General features: G+C 41.4%; 1 protein-coding gene and 1 long non-coding RNA gene across 2 annotated transcripts in view; both read right to left on the bottom strand.

Moving 5' to 3' along the window:
* The window catches only part of LOC109702162 (protein transport protein Sec24A-like), a 205,001-nt gene that overhangs the window by 15,384 nt on the left and 169,833 nt on the right, over positions 1–19,784 (bottom strand). The window contains exon 13 of the mRNA XM_074057238.1: positions 2,658–2,808. Within this exon, the coding sequence (XP_073913339.1) occupies positions 2,658–2,808 (151 nt within the window). The remainder of the gene's footprint in view (positions 1–2,657; positions 2,809–19,784) is intronic.
* LOC141417869 (uncharacterized) lies at positions 7,970–13,669 on the bottom strand. The gene is made up of 3 exons (XR_012442516.1): positions 13,530–13,669; positions 11,272–11,374; positions 7,970–10,638 (listed from the first exon to the last, which is right to left on the bottom strand). It is a non-coding gene; the product is annotated as an uncharacterized lncRNA (long non-coding RNA).

Genomic DNA, 19,784 nt, shown 5'->3' with positions numbered 1-19,784 from the left:
ACAAAGATACATCAAAAAATCATTATCAAAAATGTAAATACATCTGCATATATGTATAATTATAACATCTTTGACCCACCTCCATATGTGTGGTTTTTTTTTTTTGGGGGGGGGCAATACTGGAGTTTATATTCAAGGTTTCACCCTTGCTACATAAGCCTTCTATCACTTGAGAAACACGCCCAGGCCTACATAGATTAATAACAATTATCTCTGGGGTATTCTACTCAAACCTTGTACATTTTTATACTACTTGATTTTTCATTAAAAAACGGACTAGACAGGTGTGGTGGCCAAGCCTACAGGCCCAGCAACTGGGAGGCTGAGGAAGGAGGACAACAAGTTCAAGGCCAGCCTGAGTTACTTAATGAGACCCTGTCTCAACAGACTAAAAACGAAGATGCATGTGTGCTGCTTTTTAAAATGGAAAAATGAGACCTGTTGACACATTGTAGGAATGGGGGGAGGGGAGATAAAAGAGAAAAAGGGAGGGGAGAATTCCACTATGACATATTGTAAGAGCTTTTGTAAATGTCCCAATGTTACCCCAGTACAACAATAAAAAAAATAAATTAAAAAAATGTGCTGCTAAAGAATTTTCTTTGAACTTTTTAGGGCTAGGGATATAGTTCAATGTAGAAGCAAGACCTAGCATGAATGAGGGTTTGAGTTTGATCCCCAGCAGTACTGAAAAATTTTTAAAAGAAAAGTAAAAGAGACAAAGAAAAGAATTTTCTCTGAGTGACTTTTCCTGTCAAAAAGTAAACATCACTAATTACATTAATTTTGTAATAGGCAAAGACAATTATTTTAATTAACATTTGTCAAATGCTCAGTATGCTGGTAACTATTCCAAACAAACCACAGGTAACACGGAGCCCCTTCGACTACCTATTTCTGCTTCACATGGAAACAGAGGAGCTAATAAGTACTCAAGTGTCCACATCTAATAAGCAGTAGAACATTAGGCAGTCTGTCTCTAGGAGTCACATAATTAGCAGAATAAGATACTGGCTTCTCTCATCTTTTGGGAAACATATTCCTCAAACTCTTAAGGTCATAATGCAAGTTGCTCAAAAGCCAGTGCCAGAATAACAAATTATGGCCACTGCTTACTAGGGACTTGCTTGTCCCTAGCAAGTGTTATTTCTTTAGTTTCCCATACTTTCTCATCAAAGCTAGGTTGGATTATAGTGGCTTGCTAAAGATATTAGAAACAAGGCATGGGAGCCTCAGGTAGAGAAAATTGTAATAAAAAAGGTATGTCTACAGAAGAATGAAACCCTTTACCCAATTCCTTATAACCCTCCTCCCCATAACTGAAAAGTACATTAAAACAAACAAAAAAGCTGGGTGCTTGTGGCTCATGCTTATAGTCCTAGTTACTCAGGAGGCAGAGATCAGGAGAATCATGGTTCAAAGCCAGCCCAGGGAACTAGTGCGCGAGACTCTATCTCGAAAAACCCTTCACAAAAATAGGGCTGGTGGAGTGGCTCAAGGTGAAGGCACTGAGTTCAAGCCCCAGTACTGCAAACAAACAACAAACAAAAAACCCTGTGGCCAAAGGGATAAGGGCACCAGCATAAATCATATCATAAACTTGATAATTTTCTGACATTAACAAATGATCTGTTTGGGTTCCTCTCTTGGTTTAAGAGCTCCCACAACAAGAATTGGGAGTTGTGTTTGAAAGACAGACATTCAACCACCAGTTGGGGCCATCAGGTCAAAGGCAGCCTGAAGGGCAGGACCCAAGGCACCTGGGTCTCCACTCTTGGTAAACATTTGTGGCAAAGTTTTCAGTAAATCCTGGAAAAGCTTGTGAAATGAAGAAGAAAACTCAAGAGTGTTACAATTCAAAATCTTTCTCACACCAAGTAAGTATCTAATACAACAGACAAGACACTGAGTCATGAGGAAAGGTCAGAGAATCTACAGAGATTAAACAATGAAGTTGGTGAGATGACAAGAAAGCCATTTTAAATCAACATTATAAATTGGCAAGCAAGACATCAGAATTGGAGCCTTACAGCTCTAGAATATGCAATAGTTCAGTAAGACTATAAGTTAAAAATGTATCCAAAAGAACTACCCCAGTGAAGAAATACCATCTATTTTAATGCCATGGAATATGGCTTTTTTCATGACCTCTATATATTTTATAAGTTCCAAAGTTCCCTGTTGCAAAATCTAAGATATTTACTAACTTGCCAAGTAGTTAATACTACCACTAAGAAAAGACAAAATCAAAACCAACTACCTCTTCAAGTTAGGGCGTAAAAATAAAGAGAATTAATGGTAAAAAAGAATACTTCCCATGATGGCACAATGACCACTGCCAAGAGCAGAGCCCATAGACTTGCTAGTGAAAACGTCACCCTACAGCGTAGATGCATGTACAGGGTAGATAACATCCCCCTTCAGACACGTTCTGTTCACCTCTCATTGTATTATGTCATGGCAATTTCCAGGCAGGTGATAAGAGTTCTTTGAACTGACCCCAATGACACTCTGAACGAGAAAAGCACTCAGTGCTTCCCTACAGTGACCAGGGGCGACTTTCAACTTTCCCACTTCCCAGGAGGTCTTCAAACGTTCTTCCTTTTGGAAGAGGCTTATCTTCTACTCTGAGCTACACTCCCAGTATGTTTTCTCACCTTCTTGATGATGTTATTTTTGTTTGCTTTCTTGAGACAGGGTCTCACTGCGTAGGCCATGTTGTCATTGAACATGTGATCTTCCTGTCTCCACCTTCTGAGTGCTGGGACTTCAGAGGTACACCGCCACACCTGGCTTCTTGATGATGTTCTGTAAAGCACAAACCTCTTTAATTTTGAAGAAGTCCAATTTATATACTTTTTTCCTTTTGTCATCAATACTTTTGATGCTTCATCTAAGAGTCCAAGATTCACTCCTATGCTTTCTCCTAACACTTCCAAACTTTTAGTCTCACAATAGGCTCTATGAGCCACTTTCAGTAACTATTAATTTTTTCTGTAGTGCTAAGTATTAAACCCATGGCCTCATGCAAGGTAGGCAAGTGCTGAACCTTTGAGCTAAACCGCCAGCCTGAGTTAATTTTTTTATGGTAAAATGTACAAAATATATAAAATTCATCATCTTAACTATTTTGAACATACAATTCAGTGGTATTTGATGTATCACAATGCTGTGAATCCATCATTTATTTTCAGAACCTGTTCATCATCCCACACAGAAACTCTGTACCCACTCACAATTCCCTACTTCCCTTTCCCTCCAGCTCCTAGCAATCTCCATCTTCTTTTCTGTTTCTATGAATCTGCCTATTCTAGATACGTCATGTAAGCAGAACCACAGAATATATTTCTCCATTTGTGTCAGGTTTATTTCACTTAGCAAAATCTTTAAGCTTCATCCATGTTGTATCATGAATCAGAATTTCATTTTTCCTTGAGGCTGAAAAATATTCTATTATATGTTTATATCACATTTGCTTATTCATTCACTTGCTCATGGCTACTTGGGGTGCTTCCAACCTTTGACTATTCTGAAAAATGTTGCTATGAATGATGTACAATGATTTGTCTGAGTCTCTGCTTTAATTCTTTCAGGTATAAAATAAGAAGTGGAATTGTGAAATCTTATGCTAATTTTATGACAACTCTGAGAACTACCAAACTGTTTTCCATAGAAGCTGTACCATTTTCCACACTGACCATCAATTCATGGGGGTTGTGATGTTGCCATACCTTGCCAACATTTGTTGTTTTGCATTTTGTAAAAACTAGCCATCCTTCTGATGGATGGGAAGTTAACTGATGATGAGTTTTTGGATAGTTTGATTTTTTTTTTTTTTAGAAATACGCAAGCAATTAGTATTTTATTCTATGATGGATTCCACATTGTTACAACAAAATGAAAAATGAGAAGACATGGTCTACATTAACAGAGGTGAAATGTATAAACATACTTAAGTTACAACTCACAGCAGAAAGTATAGCTATTTCTTATTATAGTTTGAAAAAAATATTTTTTGTCACAAACAATACACAGAAGGATTTTTGTTTTGTTTTTGGTGCTGAGGACTGAAGTCAGAGCCTCTAGAATGCAAGGCAAGCAGTCTACCACTGAGCTACATCCCAGCTCTCATTGTGATTTTGACTTACATTTTCCTAATGATTAAAGATGTTGAGCATTTTTCATGTCCTTATTGTCCATTTGTGTATCTTTTATGGAAAAATGTCTAGTCCAGTCCTCTACCCAGTTTTCAATATTTTTTGTTGTTTTTGAGGCATACTTCTTTATGTGTTGTGCATACTAAATTCCATATTAGATATATCATTTGGAAAATTTTCTCCTATTCTGTGGGCTAATTTTTTCACTCCCTGGACAGTGTTCTCTGATGTACAAAACTTGTTGTTTTTCTTTTGCAGTACTGGGGATGGACCCCAAGGCTTTGTGTATGCTAGGCATGGGCTCTAATACTGAGCTACATCTCGAGCCACAAAAGGTTGCTGTCTTTTAGGAACCTGGGATGAAACCCAGGGCCACACATGCTAGGCAAACTGTTGTAGCACAAGAACTTTATTTTTAGTTAGGCCTCACTAACTTTGCCCTCATAACTCATAACTCATAACTTCCTGCTTCTGCTTCCTACGTGGCTAGGATGACAGTCATGCACCATCACACCTTATGCACAAAACGTTTTAAGATTGATGCCGGGTGCTGGTGGCTCACGCCTGTAATCCTAGCTACTCAGGAGGCAGAGATCAGGAGGATTGGGGTTTGAAGCCAGCCCGGGCTATCTCGAAAATATCCATCATAAAAAAGGACTGGTAGAGTGGCTCAAGGCATAGACCCTGAGTTCAAGCTCCAGTACTGCAAAAAAAAAAAAGTTTTTGAGATTGATAAAATCTAAGTAGGTATCTTTCTCCTCTACTGCCTGTGCTTTCGGTGTCATCTCTAAGACGTCATGAAAAATTTCCCCTATGTTTTATATTTTTAGCTCTTAAGTTCGGTCTTTAATCCATTTTTAATTTTCTTTAAAAGGTACAAGACATTCACTCTTTTGCACGTCTAGTTTTCCATAATTATTTGTTGACAAAGACCATCATTTTCCCCATGAATGGTCTTGGCACTGCTGTCAAAAATCAATTGAAGAATGTGAGGAGAAAAACCAACCGATTCATCACATGTATTAGGTTCATTTCTAAGTTTACTATACAACTTTGGGGTCTCCATGTACATCCTCAAATGCCAATAGTGTTGTCTTTCCTTTTGTGGTACTGGGATTAAAACTCAGGGTCCCCCTTTTTATTTTGGTGACATTAGGGTTTGAACTCAGGGCCTTATGCTTGCTAGCCAGGTGCTCTACTGCACTCTAGGCTTTGTACTTGCAAGGCAAATCCTCTACCACCTGAGAAATGCCTCCAGGTCTTCTGGCACTGGTTACTTTGGAGATAGGGCCTCTATCTGGTCTGGACTGCTATCATCCTATTTAGGGTTCCCACTGTTGCTTGGATGACAAGTGGGTGCCACTGAGCCCAGATATAGGTTGAGATGTGGTCTGGCAAACTATCTTCCAGGGCTAATCTTCCACATAGCTAGGATTAAAGGCATGAACCACTGCTGCCAAGCTGAACACAGAGTTCTGTTCTTGCTTGGCAAGCACGCTACACCCCCAGCCCTCAACACACTTCTCAAATGAATCAGGAGGAAAAAGAACCATAAACTTAATCTGAATTCTAACATTAACTTGTTTTGTTTCCTCTTTTCTAAAGAGAAAGACTGGACCAAAGGAATCTTACAACTCCAACAATCTAATGACTTTGTAGTCAAGACTTTCCTTCACAGAATAAGCACATACCATACACCGCTGATTTATCAAATGGTCATGAAATACTTCTAAAATGGAAAATTCCTAAGGCAGTTTAATAAATATAAAACATACACTTTCAATGTCTGAAACTATTAGCATCTGTGTTTGGGAGAGACCTTCTTGAAGACTGTACAAATGAATTCTGTGTCAAATGTTATGAAGCCAGTTCTTATCCTAGTGTTGCCAGCAAGTCTAAAAACAAATTGAGAGAATGTTTTGTCAGGTTTTCCCATATACATGCACATGAAATGTCTGCTAAGCTTACATCTAATTCGGTATTATGGAAAGTAGCCCAGCACAAATGAATCTTTAAGCCAGCCAACATTCCCCTATCATGAAAACATATCCTCCCCAAGGAAAAACACTGCACATAAGCAAAATAGTCAATGAAAGAAAGCAACAATACAGAAATTCAGAAACTATTACTTCTATATAACATAAAGTTGTATGTACTTAGGAAGTAGCATGTAAAAATACTAGAAATATGTACAAAACTTTGCAGGCAATTTGAAGTGATGTTTAAAGAATGCATCAAGAACTAGGGATGTATAAACTCAGTGGTAAAGCACTTGTCTGGCATGAGCAAGACCGGGGGTTCAATTCCCAACACCATGAACAAAAACTATCACACACTGTCTCTAAAATGAAACATGAATTCAGGTACTGCATCTTTTAAAAAATGTACACAAACCTTTTTATATTATTTAAAGCATTTCCTTAAGGACAACAAAGATGACCAAAAGCATCTGTTTTGAAAAACACAATGTGAAACCATAGTAGCTTTTCATCTTATTGATCTTGCTTAGGTGAATTAAAGGGCCAGCTCATTAACACACAACCCCTATGCACAATCTACAACATGAGAAATACAAGTGATGGCAGGAATGAGGATGCCTTATTCCCAAGGTGAGGGAGCCATTCCACTTGTGATGAGGTTCGGTCTACACATTCTTCTGTACTTCCTCACAATGAAAGGTCACACTAGTTTTCATCCGGTAAAATAAGAGTCTCACCAATATTTAAACAGTTATTTTAAGAGACTCGAAGAGTTGTAACAATCAAATGCTATACGTGCACACTATTTGAAACTTTATTTCAAGGGGCTGGTAAAGTGATTTTTTTTTTTTAAGAAAACTAGGACCCAAACAATTAACTGGGTATTAAATATGATGGAATTACTGTTACTTTTGTCTGATGTGATACTAATTTTGAAGTTAGGGTTGAAAGTCTTGAAGCATTTATAGGTAAAGTGGTATGATAGCTGAGATTTGCTTTAAAATACTCAGGTTGGGCAAAGGAGAGTGAGATGGAGAAAAACAGCAAAATGCAGGCCACCTGTCACTCGTATAGAATCCTAGATACTTGGGAGACTGACATAGGATCACTGTTTGAGCCTGAAGAAATAGGTTGAGAGACACTATTCCAAAATAACCAGAGCAAAATGCACTGGATGTGCGGCTCAAGAGGTAGAGCATTTGCCTTGCAATCTCAAAGCTTTGAATGCAAACATCAGTTCCACTCATAAATCAAACAAACAAAAGCAGCAGAATGCTGAAGATGGAGGATAAGCACCTGGAATTCATTCATTATTCTGCTATTTACCTCAGGCTTCACAATAAAGTTTCCAACTAAAGGAGGCCTAAGATTTCACTGATGTAAGTGAAATTTTAGAACATACAGCTTTGTTTGTACTTTTAAACTTGCCATTTATTTTGCAAACACTTAGTTTCACAGATTGTCTGACAAACTCTAGCAAACTGAATTCAAGGATCCAGTTTCAACTGCATCATGAGACACACCAAATATGAAGAGGTACGCTGGAGGTTATGGTGGTTCCAACTGAACAAAGACAAAGAACCTCATTAAATACATTTAACAGGACTGAATTTAAACTTACTTTCTGGGTCTGCAGACAGCAAAACCATAAAAGAAGCATTATTTACAGACTGAGTGGAGGTAACATGTAAGATATCTTCCACTGTTTACATAATTAAAAGAAAAATGAGTCTGTGCCTGCCATAACTAAAAAGAGTATTTTCTCTAGGACAGGAAAGGTTGGAAATATGAGAAGGGTTCCTGGAGGTACCAGCAATGTTCAATTTCTTGACCTAGGCAGTACTAACAAAGGTGTTTCTTTTTTTTTTTTTTCCTTTTACCTTATTGGCACATATCTTTTTTTTATTCATTTATTCATATGTGCATACATTGTTTGGGCCATTTCTTCCCCCTGCCCCCTTCCTCTCCCCCCCTACACTCCTTCACTTCCAGGCAGAACCTGTTCTGCCCTTTTTTCTAATTTTGTAGAAGAGAAGACGTAAGCAATAATAAGAAAGACGTAGCGTTTTTGCTGAGATAAGAATATACAGAGAGATTCCTACCATTGCTTCTATGCACAAGTGTATTACAACCCAAACTGATTCATCTCCACCTGACCTCTTCATTACTTCCTGGTCACCTTCCCATATTGACCTCTGTCATTTTAAGGTTACTGTATTAGCTCCTCTGCAGTGGGGACATCAAACACTTTCAAGTTTGGGTTTCCTACCTATCTCCATACCTCCCGTATGTGCTCTGCCCTTAGCATATGACCCAAGTCCAACATTACTGCATTTGCCCTAGATCTAAAGTCCGCATATGAGGGAGAACATACGATTTTTGGTCTTCTGAGCCTGGCTAACCTCGCTGGGGATGATGTTCTCCAGTTCCATCCGTTTACTAGAGAATAATAAGGTTTCATTCTTCTTCATGGCTCAGTAAAACTCCATTGTGAATAGCTCTGCAATAAATGTGGGTATGCAGATGCCTCTGGAGTAACCTGAGTTGCATTCCTTTGGGTATATCCCCAGGAGTGGGATTGCTGGATCATATGGCAGATCTATATTTAGATTTTTAAGCAGCCTCCATATTGTTTTCCAGAGTAGTTGCACTAGCTTGCATTCCCACCAGCAGTGTACAAGGTTTCCTTTTCAAAGGTGTTTCTTTATAATTTAATGATAACCTACATATTTGTGTTTTACTGACTTCTCTATGTGAACATTATATTTCACAACTTAGGGAAAACATTTTTCTGTGACAAATCAAGTGAGCCCTAAAAATGTGAGCTGCTATTTCGTAAACTTCTTTTATGAAGATTTGCTTTCAATTCAATAAGAAGCACATACCTCTTGCCAAATTCATAATGTACCTGCACCTCAAGAGGTAAGCCAGCAGGGTGGAGGATGGCTCAAGTGGTAGAGCACCTGCAGTGTGGGGTCTTCATTGAAACCCCACTACCACAAAAGAACAACAACAAAAAAAAGAGGTGAGCTCAGAAGGAGCAAAAGCCTTTGTAACAAGGAACTCCCCAAATTTCAAGGCAGCCGTTCAAAGCTACAAGATGAATGGAGCTCAGGAAGCCATTTCAGCAGCACAAACGCTTGTGCTCTTCTGCCTTTAGTTCCACAGAGAGACAGCCACACTGCAGGAAACCACGACCAACCTCTTAAGGGCCATAAAATGTTGTCTCCATTGCAACTTTGTGGTGAAAGAGACCGAGCCCTCACAAGTTCCACAGTACCAGGAACTGCCTATAGACAATGCCAGAAAATTACACTAACATACTAAGCTCTTAAAGGTTGGCATGAAGTCCTACCTTCAAGTGCCCTTTTCCCTAGAGGCAGTGATGGCACAGTGAAAGAATAACCATATCAACAGGCCTGGGTTTTATGCAAGTATTACCACTTACATAGAGGTGTTTGTTGAGTCACTCAACCAACATTTGTCTTCACATCTGTAAAATGGGATTAACAGTGTTTCTCTGGATGACCTCTCTCTTAGTGTCATCATTATTATTATAATTATTACTACTTGCAGTATGGAGGCGTGAATTCAGGGCATATACCTTGAGTCATTCCACCAGCCCTTTTTTTGTGATGGGTTGTTTTCAACATAGGGTCTTGAGAACTAGTTGCCTGGGCTGGCTTTGTACTGTGATCCTCCTGATCTCGCCTCCCAAGTAGCTAGGATTACAGCGTGAGCCACCTGTGCCTGGCTTCTTAGTGTTATTTGTAATGATAAAAAATGTACATGCTGTCTGAAACGTAAAGACCTAAACAATAGTCATGAATTTTATCATTTTTTGACACCAGGTCTTGCTGTGCACCCCAGCCTAGCCTTGAACTTGAGATCCTCCTGCCTCAGCCTCCTGAGTAGTACATTTCAGGTGCGTGTCATCACACCTAGCTCAATAAAAATCATTTTAAAAAATATGTTCTATCCAGGTGCTGTATTTAAAAACGCATACCATCATTAACTTGGTAACAAGTTACACTTCTACCTCCTATGGTCAGGAAACCTGCCAAAAGGGTTTATACAGGTCCTGCATGAAGAACATCTCACAATTGTTGCCTGGAGGTAACCACAGGCAACTGCTGAAAAAACAGACCAAAGTTTTTCAAGGCAATGATCATCACTTTGAAAAGGGAAACATTAATCTATTCTTCCAGGTAACTACTGGAGCATTAGAATTTTGGAGAAAAAAGCAATCCGATTGCCAGGCCAAAAGACTATAAAACTACGTTGCTGAAATACATTGATTTTAAACCCTGCTTTTTTTTTCCAGGATCTTTCACATGAAAGTTTTCCTTTTTATTTTCTCATTAAGCACTCATAAAACCAAGATTTAGATATACATCCAAATCAACTTTTTTTTTTTTAGGGAAACAGGGTCTCGCTGTGTTGCCCAAGCTGGCCTGAAAGTTGAGATCCTCCTGTCTCAGCCTCCCAAGAGAGACGGCATCCTAAAACAGTAATGAATGAAAGTATTACAAAGGTTTTGATATTATGGGAAGGGGCCTACACTGTTCTCACAAAACAACTATTACAGAAATAATTCTATTTAAAGTTGATACAGATAAAAACTTCTAAAATCTTCCTAATGAAAATCAGTAAGGGGCTGAGGGCATAGTACAGCGGAGAACACTTGCCTAACATGAATGAAGCCCTGAGATCGATCTCTAACACCACTCACTACCACTGCCACCACCTCCAGAAGGTATCAATAAATGCAATAAAACCCTATTACCAAAAGAAGATTTGCTTTTCAAACTGTCAAGGATTATATAATGCTCTATTTAAGTTCCTCAAATATTTCCAGTCATCCATGGGACAGCTCAACTCTCTTAGAACTGCACTGAAGCTCTTATGATGTGACCCTTACAGAGTCTTCAATCTCATTTCCTTTCTGGTCTCTTTTCCTGTACATCCCCTGAGCTTCAGCCAGAATGAATTACTTGCAATCCCTTAAATACACCACGTTTCCTGACTGCAGGCACGCACTCCCATGCTCACCTCCCCATCACTTCTTGAGCACTGACAATCTGAAGAAGTTTCCCAGCCAACATGCTAAGCTGCACACTCTTAGCCAGACTCACCACCAAGAGCAGAGTCTCCAAGCCTTTCTTTCTCTGCCTTCCAGTGATCTTCTCCTTGTTGCAACAGGGAGATCACCTTGGGTATGGTAAATGGAGTCCAACTCTTAGAAAAATAAGCAAATAAAACACTTAAAAACCAGAAAGACTAACAGAAATAAGTTACAGAGATCACATGTGTCCTGCAAAGTCTAAAATATTTTCTACCTGGCCTTTTATAGAAAAAGTTTGCTGACTTCTTGAAAAGGCAAGTGGGAAAGGGAAGTCCAGAGGCTCAATGCAGTCCTCTGCTGAGATGAACAAACAAACCACAGAACAACTGCTGTTAGGACAGTTTTGTCTGAATCATGAAGAAACTTCTAATGTGGAATCATATAGAGGGACAAGGATGACTATCAATACCACCTCACTATGGGCCTGGCCCTGAGCTAAACACTTTCCATGCACTAACTCATGTCATTCCCTCATCTACCCTAGAAGATAGCACTGATTTTATAGGTGAAGAAACTGATGCACAAAGGGATAGAGTTATTTCCCCAAAGCTCACAAACAGCAACAGAAGAAAGAGGTTAAAAACATGTGTCTGACTTAAGAGCCCCACTTCCTAACCGCTGTGTGCACTGCTTCTCTGCCATAGATGATCATGGAACGCTCCTGTAGCTTACTCTTTATTCCTGGAATAAAAGACCTCTCCTATTGGATCCCCTGCTATCCTAGGCCCACTCACTGTCTCATCCTAATGGGGGGGGGGGCTTCCCTAGACTCCCAACATAAAGATAAAAATGGCAGGCCAGTCATTTTTCCCAAGTGGTAGAGGAAAAGCATATGATCCATAATGTCCACTGGGAGAAAAAAACTAAAAACTAGGGGCTGAGAAATCTGGGAGAGGCATCATGAGGATGCTCAGGAGGAAAGAGAAAAAAGCATTCTTGCCAGGGACAGGGAGTAACATGGAGGAGACAAACTGGCAGGGCCAGAGAGGAGTTTTCCCAGGTGTGCAGTTTGTCTGTCCATAGTGATAAAAAGACACCCAGGCATCTTGCTTGTCAAATTAGTAATGACGACACAGATTGAGATTAGTGAACAAAAGTGAACCCTGGAGATGGGAATATCCCCTACACAATCCACCACCCACGAGGGTGGACCAACTCCTGCTCTGTAAAAAATGGCCTCTAAATCCTGATGGAGGTTGTATTGGGTAGAGAACTTCAGTTAAGTTGGGAAAAACTCCACCTCCATTCACTAAGAAACGAGATGGCAATGAGCTCACATGAGATTGTGCTTCCCTTTGCTCAGGAGCCATGTCCTCTATCTGAGCTCTTCCCCAAGGACCACTGCAGTGGCCCTCAGAGGCTGGATGGGAGAGAAGAAAAGGGACCAGGAGAAAGTCCTTTCTGCTTTAGGCCCCTCAGAATCAGCAGCTTTCAAATCCTTTTCATCACCCCAGAATGACCCCAGGGGTCTTCAGAGAGGGAAGTCAGAAGGAGCTGGGAGTGGACAGGACCAGGGAAGGGCTGGGACCATGGTGGCCCAGGGCCCGGGCCCCACTCTTCTTGGCTCAGGGAATCTCCAGGATCAAGACTAGGAAGAGACCCTGGACTCCATCACTGACCCTCGCCCCATGCCAGGCACCTTCTTACACTGCTTGGCCCCACATTATTGATCCGCATACTGAGGGCAGAGTGGGGCCACCTGACCCCATTGGCACAACCAATGAGTAGTGGCTCCAGTCTCACTGTCTTCCCCTGCGACAGTCTTCCTCAGCCTCAGCTGCGCCCACCCAATTTCTCTGCCTCCTGCAAATGAATCCATTTCCAGGGTTTTCAAGAAAATCCTTCCAGAAACGGGGAACGGTGGCTTCCCCATGCCCGGCGGGGCCCGGCCACAGAAAAGGAAGACCTGGTTCTGGTTCTGGTTCTGGTTCTGGTCCTGGCTCTGGCGTGGGGGGCGGGCGCCTGGCTCCCCGGGGAGGACCGCGTTTCCCACGCGTGACCGCGGCCGCGGCCGCTCCAAGCCGGCAGCGCGGGCCGGGAACGCGCCGGGACGGAGCTCAGGAGGCGGGAGGCTGCGCTGGGGCGAACCGGGACCGAGCGCCGACCGCACACGTCCAGGCGGCGTCGCGGACGGCCGGCGGGGCAGTCGAGAGCCCGCGGGGCCACCGCGCCTGCAAACGCCTCTCAGCTGGTCCCGGCCGCTTCCCCGCCCGCATCCTCTCGAGGCCCGCGCCCGCCTCCCGCAATCCCCGCCCCTCCACAGCTCACCTTCCCGGGCTCCGCCGCCGCGATCCGCAAACGCGAGGCTCCGGACCTGTGCCACCCGACAGCCGCATAGCTTCGTACTTCGCCAGCGGGACGTAGGGCCACGAAGCCGCGCCAGGACCAGCGCTTGGCCCCGTGAAAACACACGAGGTGCGGGGTCGCGCGGCCGCTAGTTCTTCTGGGAAATGTGGTCCAGGTGAGGACCAATGCCTTCTGGAACATGTAGTTTCCCGCGTTCGTCTGCCGGGGGCGGGGCCGATCGCTTTGGCTGCTGCTGTGCTGGGCCCTGGCTGATTCCTGAGTTCTCACAGGTCCCCTCTGAGCTGTGGAGCCCTGGGTTCCAGTCACTGAAGGCAGGCTGGCCTAGGTCTGTGTCATCGCTGCATGCTCAGGTGACTGAAGGTGAGGCCAGCAGATGGTGACTCAGGGTAGACTCCCGTCCTCTGCAGTTATCATCAAAGGGCTGTTGAGCACCTACTAGGTGCAGGCATCATGGAAATCCGTTCGAAATAAGTTAACCGACAAAACGAACACCATTGCTCTAGGTGGAGTAGGTTTTATAAGGCAGGGAGCAGACAGGAAGTCACAGAGATAATTGCACAGCACTTTAGAGGATCCCTGTTACCAGGAAAAGCAAAGGAAGCGCAGGATTGGGGTTTCTGGGGACAATTTGGGAATGTGAGCTGGGTGGCCTGTCTGGTGAGAAGGAGCAAAGGTTCCCAGTCGGGGCCTGGGGAGGCGCATTCCAGGTACTGGGAACCAACAGACAATTTATTCTTAAGTAAATACTTTGTTACAAGAAAAACAGAAGGCTCGCCAAACACCAAAGAGGTAAAAGAAAAATGCTCTCGGTGCCATTAAGCAGAAAATTAGTGATGTTGTTTGATTAACTCCTTGTAACAGACCTTTGAGTTCTACATTAATCTCAAAGTCAGTCACTGTCGCTCTCATTTTAGCATAAGAGAATATTACAGATAGAACTTGTCACCTATCTCGTTTTGACCTCACTGAGAAATATGCCTTGGACACTGGAATTTGCCAGTTAATATTCTCTCAGTAGTGTTTCTGATAGCTTCAGTGTATTTACTACATTTACTACATTTAAAAATATGTAACTAAAGCTCATTCAATACATATTACTAACCCCCTTTTGCTACTTATTTATATTATTTTCAGATTCTTTTTTGCATTGTTAATATCCTTGACCTATATCTTTGAAGATTATTTTCTTAAACTCTTTGAACTTGAATTGCTGGATCAAGGGTTTGTAGAACTGTCACACATTTAAGTACACTGCCAGATTTTCTTCCTGAAAGATTTTACAATTTGTTTCCATGAGCGCTTGCTGACATTATGTGCCTTGTGCGCCCACCCACTCTGTATTTTCTTTTATTGCTTTTATTTAATAGAGCAAATTTTGTTTGAACATGTAAATTTAAGTTATGTGAAATTTGTTGTTATAAAAATCTTATCTTGTATTCATATATAATTTTAGTTACTTGGAAAATTAAATGTGTTATATATTGCTTCATCATCTAGATACTTTCTGATTTTTTATTGCATATTATTGTACTGGGGTGCACTGTGACATTTACAAAAGTTTTTACAAAATATCTGCTGTTTAATTGCCTATATAGGTGTCATGTTAGCTTTCCATCATTTTAGTAAATATTTAGGATAATTAGCTTATAAGGAAAAGGCTTATCTTTAGGCCTCACAGTTTTAGATGTTCCTGTCTAGGACCAACTGTCCCCATTGCTTTTGGGCCTATGGCAAGGCACACAACATGGTAGAGAGCTTGTGATGGAAGAAGCTGCTCAAATTGTACCTGGGATGCAAGAGAAAGAGACCAGGGTCCTTCTATCCTCTTCCCACACCCACCCCCAATGATGGGAAGTCCTCCTGCTAGGCTCCATCCATTAAAATTGCCACCACCTTCCAAAAGTGCCTGAAACTGGGGACCAGGTCTTTAACACAGGGGCCTTTGGAAGACATTCCAGATCCAAGCTTGTTATGGTTTGCATATAAAGAGTCCCTCTTCCAATAGACTCATGTGTTGAAGGCTTGGTTCCTGGCTGGTGGCACTATTTTGGGAGGTGGTGGAAACTTCAGGAGGTGGACATAGGTGAGGAAGTAGATCACTGGGAGTGCATCGTTGGGGCTGTACCTTGTCCTGGGTCCCTCTCTGTCTCTACTTCCTATCTGAAGTGAGCAACCTCTGCCATATGCTCTGCTTCACACAGACCCAGAATCAAAGGAGCCAGAGTCAGAGGTGGACTGAAACCTCTGACACTAGGAGCCAAAACAAATGCTTCTTAAGTTGATTATGTCAACTGTTTTTTTGCAGTAATGAAAATTCTAGCATAAAACTATTGTAGGTATATTGACCATTTCCTATTGAAATGTTCACATTTCTTTCTTTTACATAGATGAAGAAAGGATTTGGTTAACTCAGTATCATGTATCCCCTTGATCTTTGGTTAATGTGTTTATTCAACTTTGATTTTTGAGATAATTTTTCATGCACATGCAGTTGTAAAAATAATCAGAAGTTCCTATGTATCCTTTGCTTAAGTTCCCCATGGTGATATGTTGCAAAGATGTTCTACAAAAGAACACATTGGGAAGTTGTTTTTTTTTTAATTTCTGGGACAGGGGTTTGTACTCAGGGCTTCACACTTGCAAAGCAGGTACTCTACGGCTTGAGGCATACCGCCAGTACATTTTGCTTTGGTTATTTTGGAGATGGGACTGTTTGCCTAGGCTGATCTCAATCCTTGATCCTCCTGATCACAGCATCCAAGAAGCCTGACTGCAAATAAATTTTGGAAGTTGATTTTTTATCATGCAACTTTGCTGAATCCGTTTATACAAACAATTTTTGCATTTGGGATTATCTGTGAACAGAGTTAAATTTACTTCTTACATTCCAGTCAATGTCTTTTGTTTGTTTTTCTTGACTAGTTTCTTTGCTTTGCGTAGAACTTTCAATGGTGGGTTGAAGAGAAGTGGTGTGAGTGGCATCTCTGTCTCGTTCCTGGGCCACAGCAAGGACCACTTTATGGCATCTGCCTTCTTTTTCTTCAGTGTTTTCAGGGTGCACACGAGCAACTATTTTCATGTGGTGACACAGCTCTTCCTCAGTGACAGACATTGTTGATGGTCTTGATTCCTGTTTGCATGAATGCCTGACATTTCTCTCTTCTGATCTTCAGCAATTCACTTAGGCAGGCAGGGCAGGCCTTGCCTTGACCTACAATTGGGGCTCCAGACGGGTTCCCTATTGACCTGCACAAGGCTAACAGCAAAGGCTGGGATGTGTCTTCAAATGGTAGAGCGCCTGCCTTGCAAGTGTTAGGACCTAGGTTCAGTCCCCAGTACTGCCACAGATCTAAAGAAATTATCAATGTTTTTTGATGTTTCATCTTTCCCTACTGCCCTCCCAAAAGGCTAACATCAGAACCTCACCAGACAAAATCTTCATGTGTTGACGAATGAAGGCTCCTCATGCGATACCAAGCTCAGAAGGACACTTACATTTGCAGCTCATGCCTAGAAGAAGTCACCATGACAACTTCTGGTAAGTTCTTTTTCATTTTCATTCATCTTTAAGGTTTTCTAATGTCCTTGTGATTTCTTCTTGGATCCATTGGCTGTTGAAGAATGTGCTGTTGTGTCACCCTTGAGAAAAACAGAGTGTCAGCACCGAGTAACTTGTCCCTGAAACACCCCCTTTCCATCCCCTGAGACTCCTGCCAAGTCAAGGGGACAGTGACAGTGGGCCAAGACTGGAACGCTGGGATAAAGGCCTCCTGGAGGGCTCTGACTCCCTGTCATGCACATGAGAGTGAGGGCAAGCAAGTGTCATCTAGAAGAGCTCTGCCTCCTGCTCACCTGCTAAGTCAGCTACTCCAGGGAGTGCTGTCCACACAAAGCAGGCTGAGCTGATGGTGTCAAGGCTATGTAGTCTAACCTTTAACCCCTGTCCCTGTGGAAATCAGGGATCATAAAGGAGCACAGTGGAGAGGACAAATGCTTTTGGTCCAGCTGGCCACCACTGGTAGTGTGGTGGGGGAGGATGCGCATTACTGGCAAGGCACCACGGGACAAAGGTGCTGCTTGCCTAGTCTGTGGTCACCACTGGATCTTAGCAGCACTAAGCCTGCATGGTTTCTGATGAGAAGTCAACTGTTGGTCTAATTGATGATCTCTTGTATAGAAGGAGTTGCTTCTGTCTTGTTGCTTTCAAAATTCCGTTTGACTTTGGGTTTCAGGAATTTTACTACAGTGTGTCCTAGTATGGGTGTGTTTGAGGTTATCTTGCTTGGAAGACGTTGATCCTCTTCACTGAATTAATTCATGTCTTTCATTAGATTTAGAAAGTTTTTGCCCATTGTTTCTTCAAAATCTTTTTTTCTTTTTGTCCTTTCTTCTTTTTTGGAGTTCCTATGATGTATAGGTTGGTATGCTTGACGATATCCCATAAGTCTCTTGTTCCCCGTTCATTTTTCTTCATCCTTTCTTCCTGCTCCTCCCTAGATAATTTTAACTGTTTTCAGGTTATTGATCTTCTTTTGCCTGGTTAAATCTGCTTTGACCCCTCTGGTGAAATTTTTACTTCAGTTATTGTACTTCCAGATCCTAAATTTGTCTGGTTTCCTTTTATAACTTCTGTTTGCTGATGTTTTCATTTTGTTTATACATCATTTTCCTAACCTCCTTTCATTTTTGACCATGTTGTCCTTTTACTCCTTGAGAAAAATCCAAGGCAGTTCACTTCACAACTTTTGCTAGTAATTATGATGTCTGGGCTTCCTTGAGATGATTTCTGTCATATTTTTTCTTGTGATTGGGGAGAACTTTCCTATTTCTCTATGTGTTTTGTAACATTTGTTAGGAATTGGACACCCTGAATATTATAACTTAAAAGTCTGAAAATCACATTCTTTCTGTTTTCAGAAATTTCTGATCTTGCTTGTTGAGCTCTGGAGCCAACTATTTATGATGTTTTCAAACCATATTTGCAAACTGTGTATTCCTAATATAGGATTGTTTGGTACTCTTAGAATTTTGGTAAAAATGGCCACATTTTCTTAGAGAGAGTATATTCAGTTTTACACTTCCGTCCATCACACTTTGACTTACAGTTTCAGTGACCACATACAATAAGCAATACACAGTTTGCAAATATGGTTTGGGAAAAATCCAAGTGTGTGTGGCATTATCTTGTCAGGTCAGTCAGTGACCTGATAACAATTTCCTTAAATGTTTGGCTCCAAAAAATGGAAAACATCATGTGATAAATAACACTGAGAGTCAGGGAAGCCAGTGCAGCTGAGAGGGTTGAAACCAAGGCAAATGTCTACACTAGTTTTTCAGAGTGCCACCAGACCACCAGAATCATCTAGCTCCCAAATTTTACTGGGTAAGGTCCTCAGACTCTTTCCTGGAAGCAACTGGACACCCAGTGAGCCTGAGACATGGAGGAATGTTACTTAATTTTGCATGCTACCTTTTTCCCCAAATTAGTAGCCTCTCTTTTCATGAAGCACTCACGTTGTTATACGTGTCCAAGTGTCCAATCACGTTCCAGAGTTCTGAAAACGTTGATTCCATTTGCTCTTTGAAGCTCAGTCATTGCTTTAGAGGAAAGACCAGCCCCTAGAGCTTCATGTTTCCCCATTTTGCATGAGGTCCCTCTTTCCATTCTAGCTTGCTTTGCAGAAATGTTCTTCAGATCCTAGCAGTACATGCCGGACCTGCACGACATCCCACCTGTGAGTTTTCCTCCTGGGCCAAACAAATTGAAGGGTCCATGCTTCTGTGTACTGCCCTTGATATGTGTGTGTTTTAATAAATGAAATAGCTTTTGTTCCTGATTATAAAAGAGAATATGCTCCCTTCCAATATTTGCATTTAAAAAACTAAAAAAAAGTGAAAATTAGCTATAAACTCTTCAGCAAGAGTTACACATCCTTAAGATTTTATGTTTATCTTTCAAAAAATTTTTCTACGAATGATTATTCTTATAAAGCATGGTACCTGGTATCATGTAACCTGCTTTTTGAAACTTAGTATATGTTTGACATCTGTGTATGTCACTAAACATAGACTGTTCTAGGTATTAAGGACCATCTAGTTCTTTATTGACCATCTCCCAAACTGATGCCATCTAAATCTTTTCTATCTTCTTCTATTTTATTTTTTTAACTTTCAGCAACGATGAGTCTCTTTCCATATGGTTATTGCCCATTTCTC

This window comes from Castor canadensis, chromosome 16 (assembly GCF_047511655.1).
Source record: "Castor canadensis chromosome 16, mCasCan1.hap1v2, whole genome shotgun sequence".
NCBI lineage: Eukaryota > Metazoa > Chordata > Mammalia > Rodentia > Castoridae > Castor > Castor canadensis.
The sequence above is the reverse complement of the archived record's forward strand: the minus strand, read 5'-3'. Positions and strand labels throughout refer to the sequence as shown.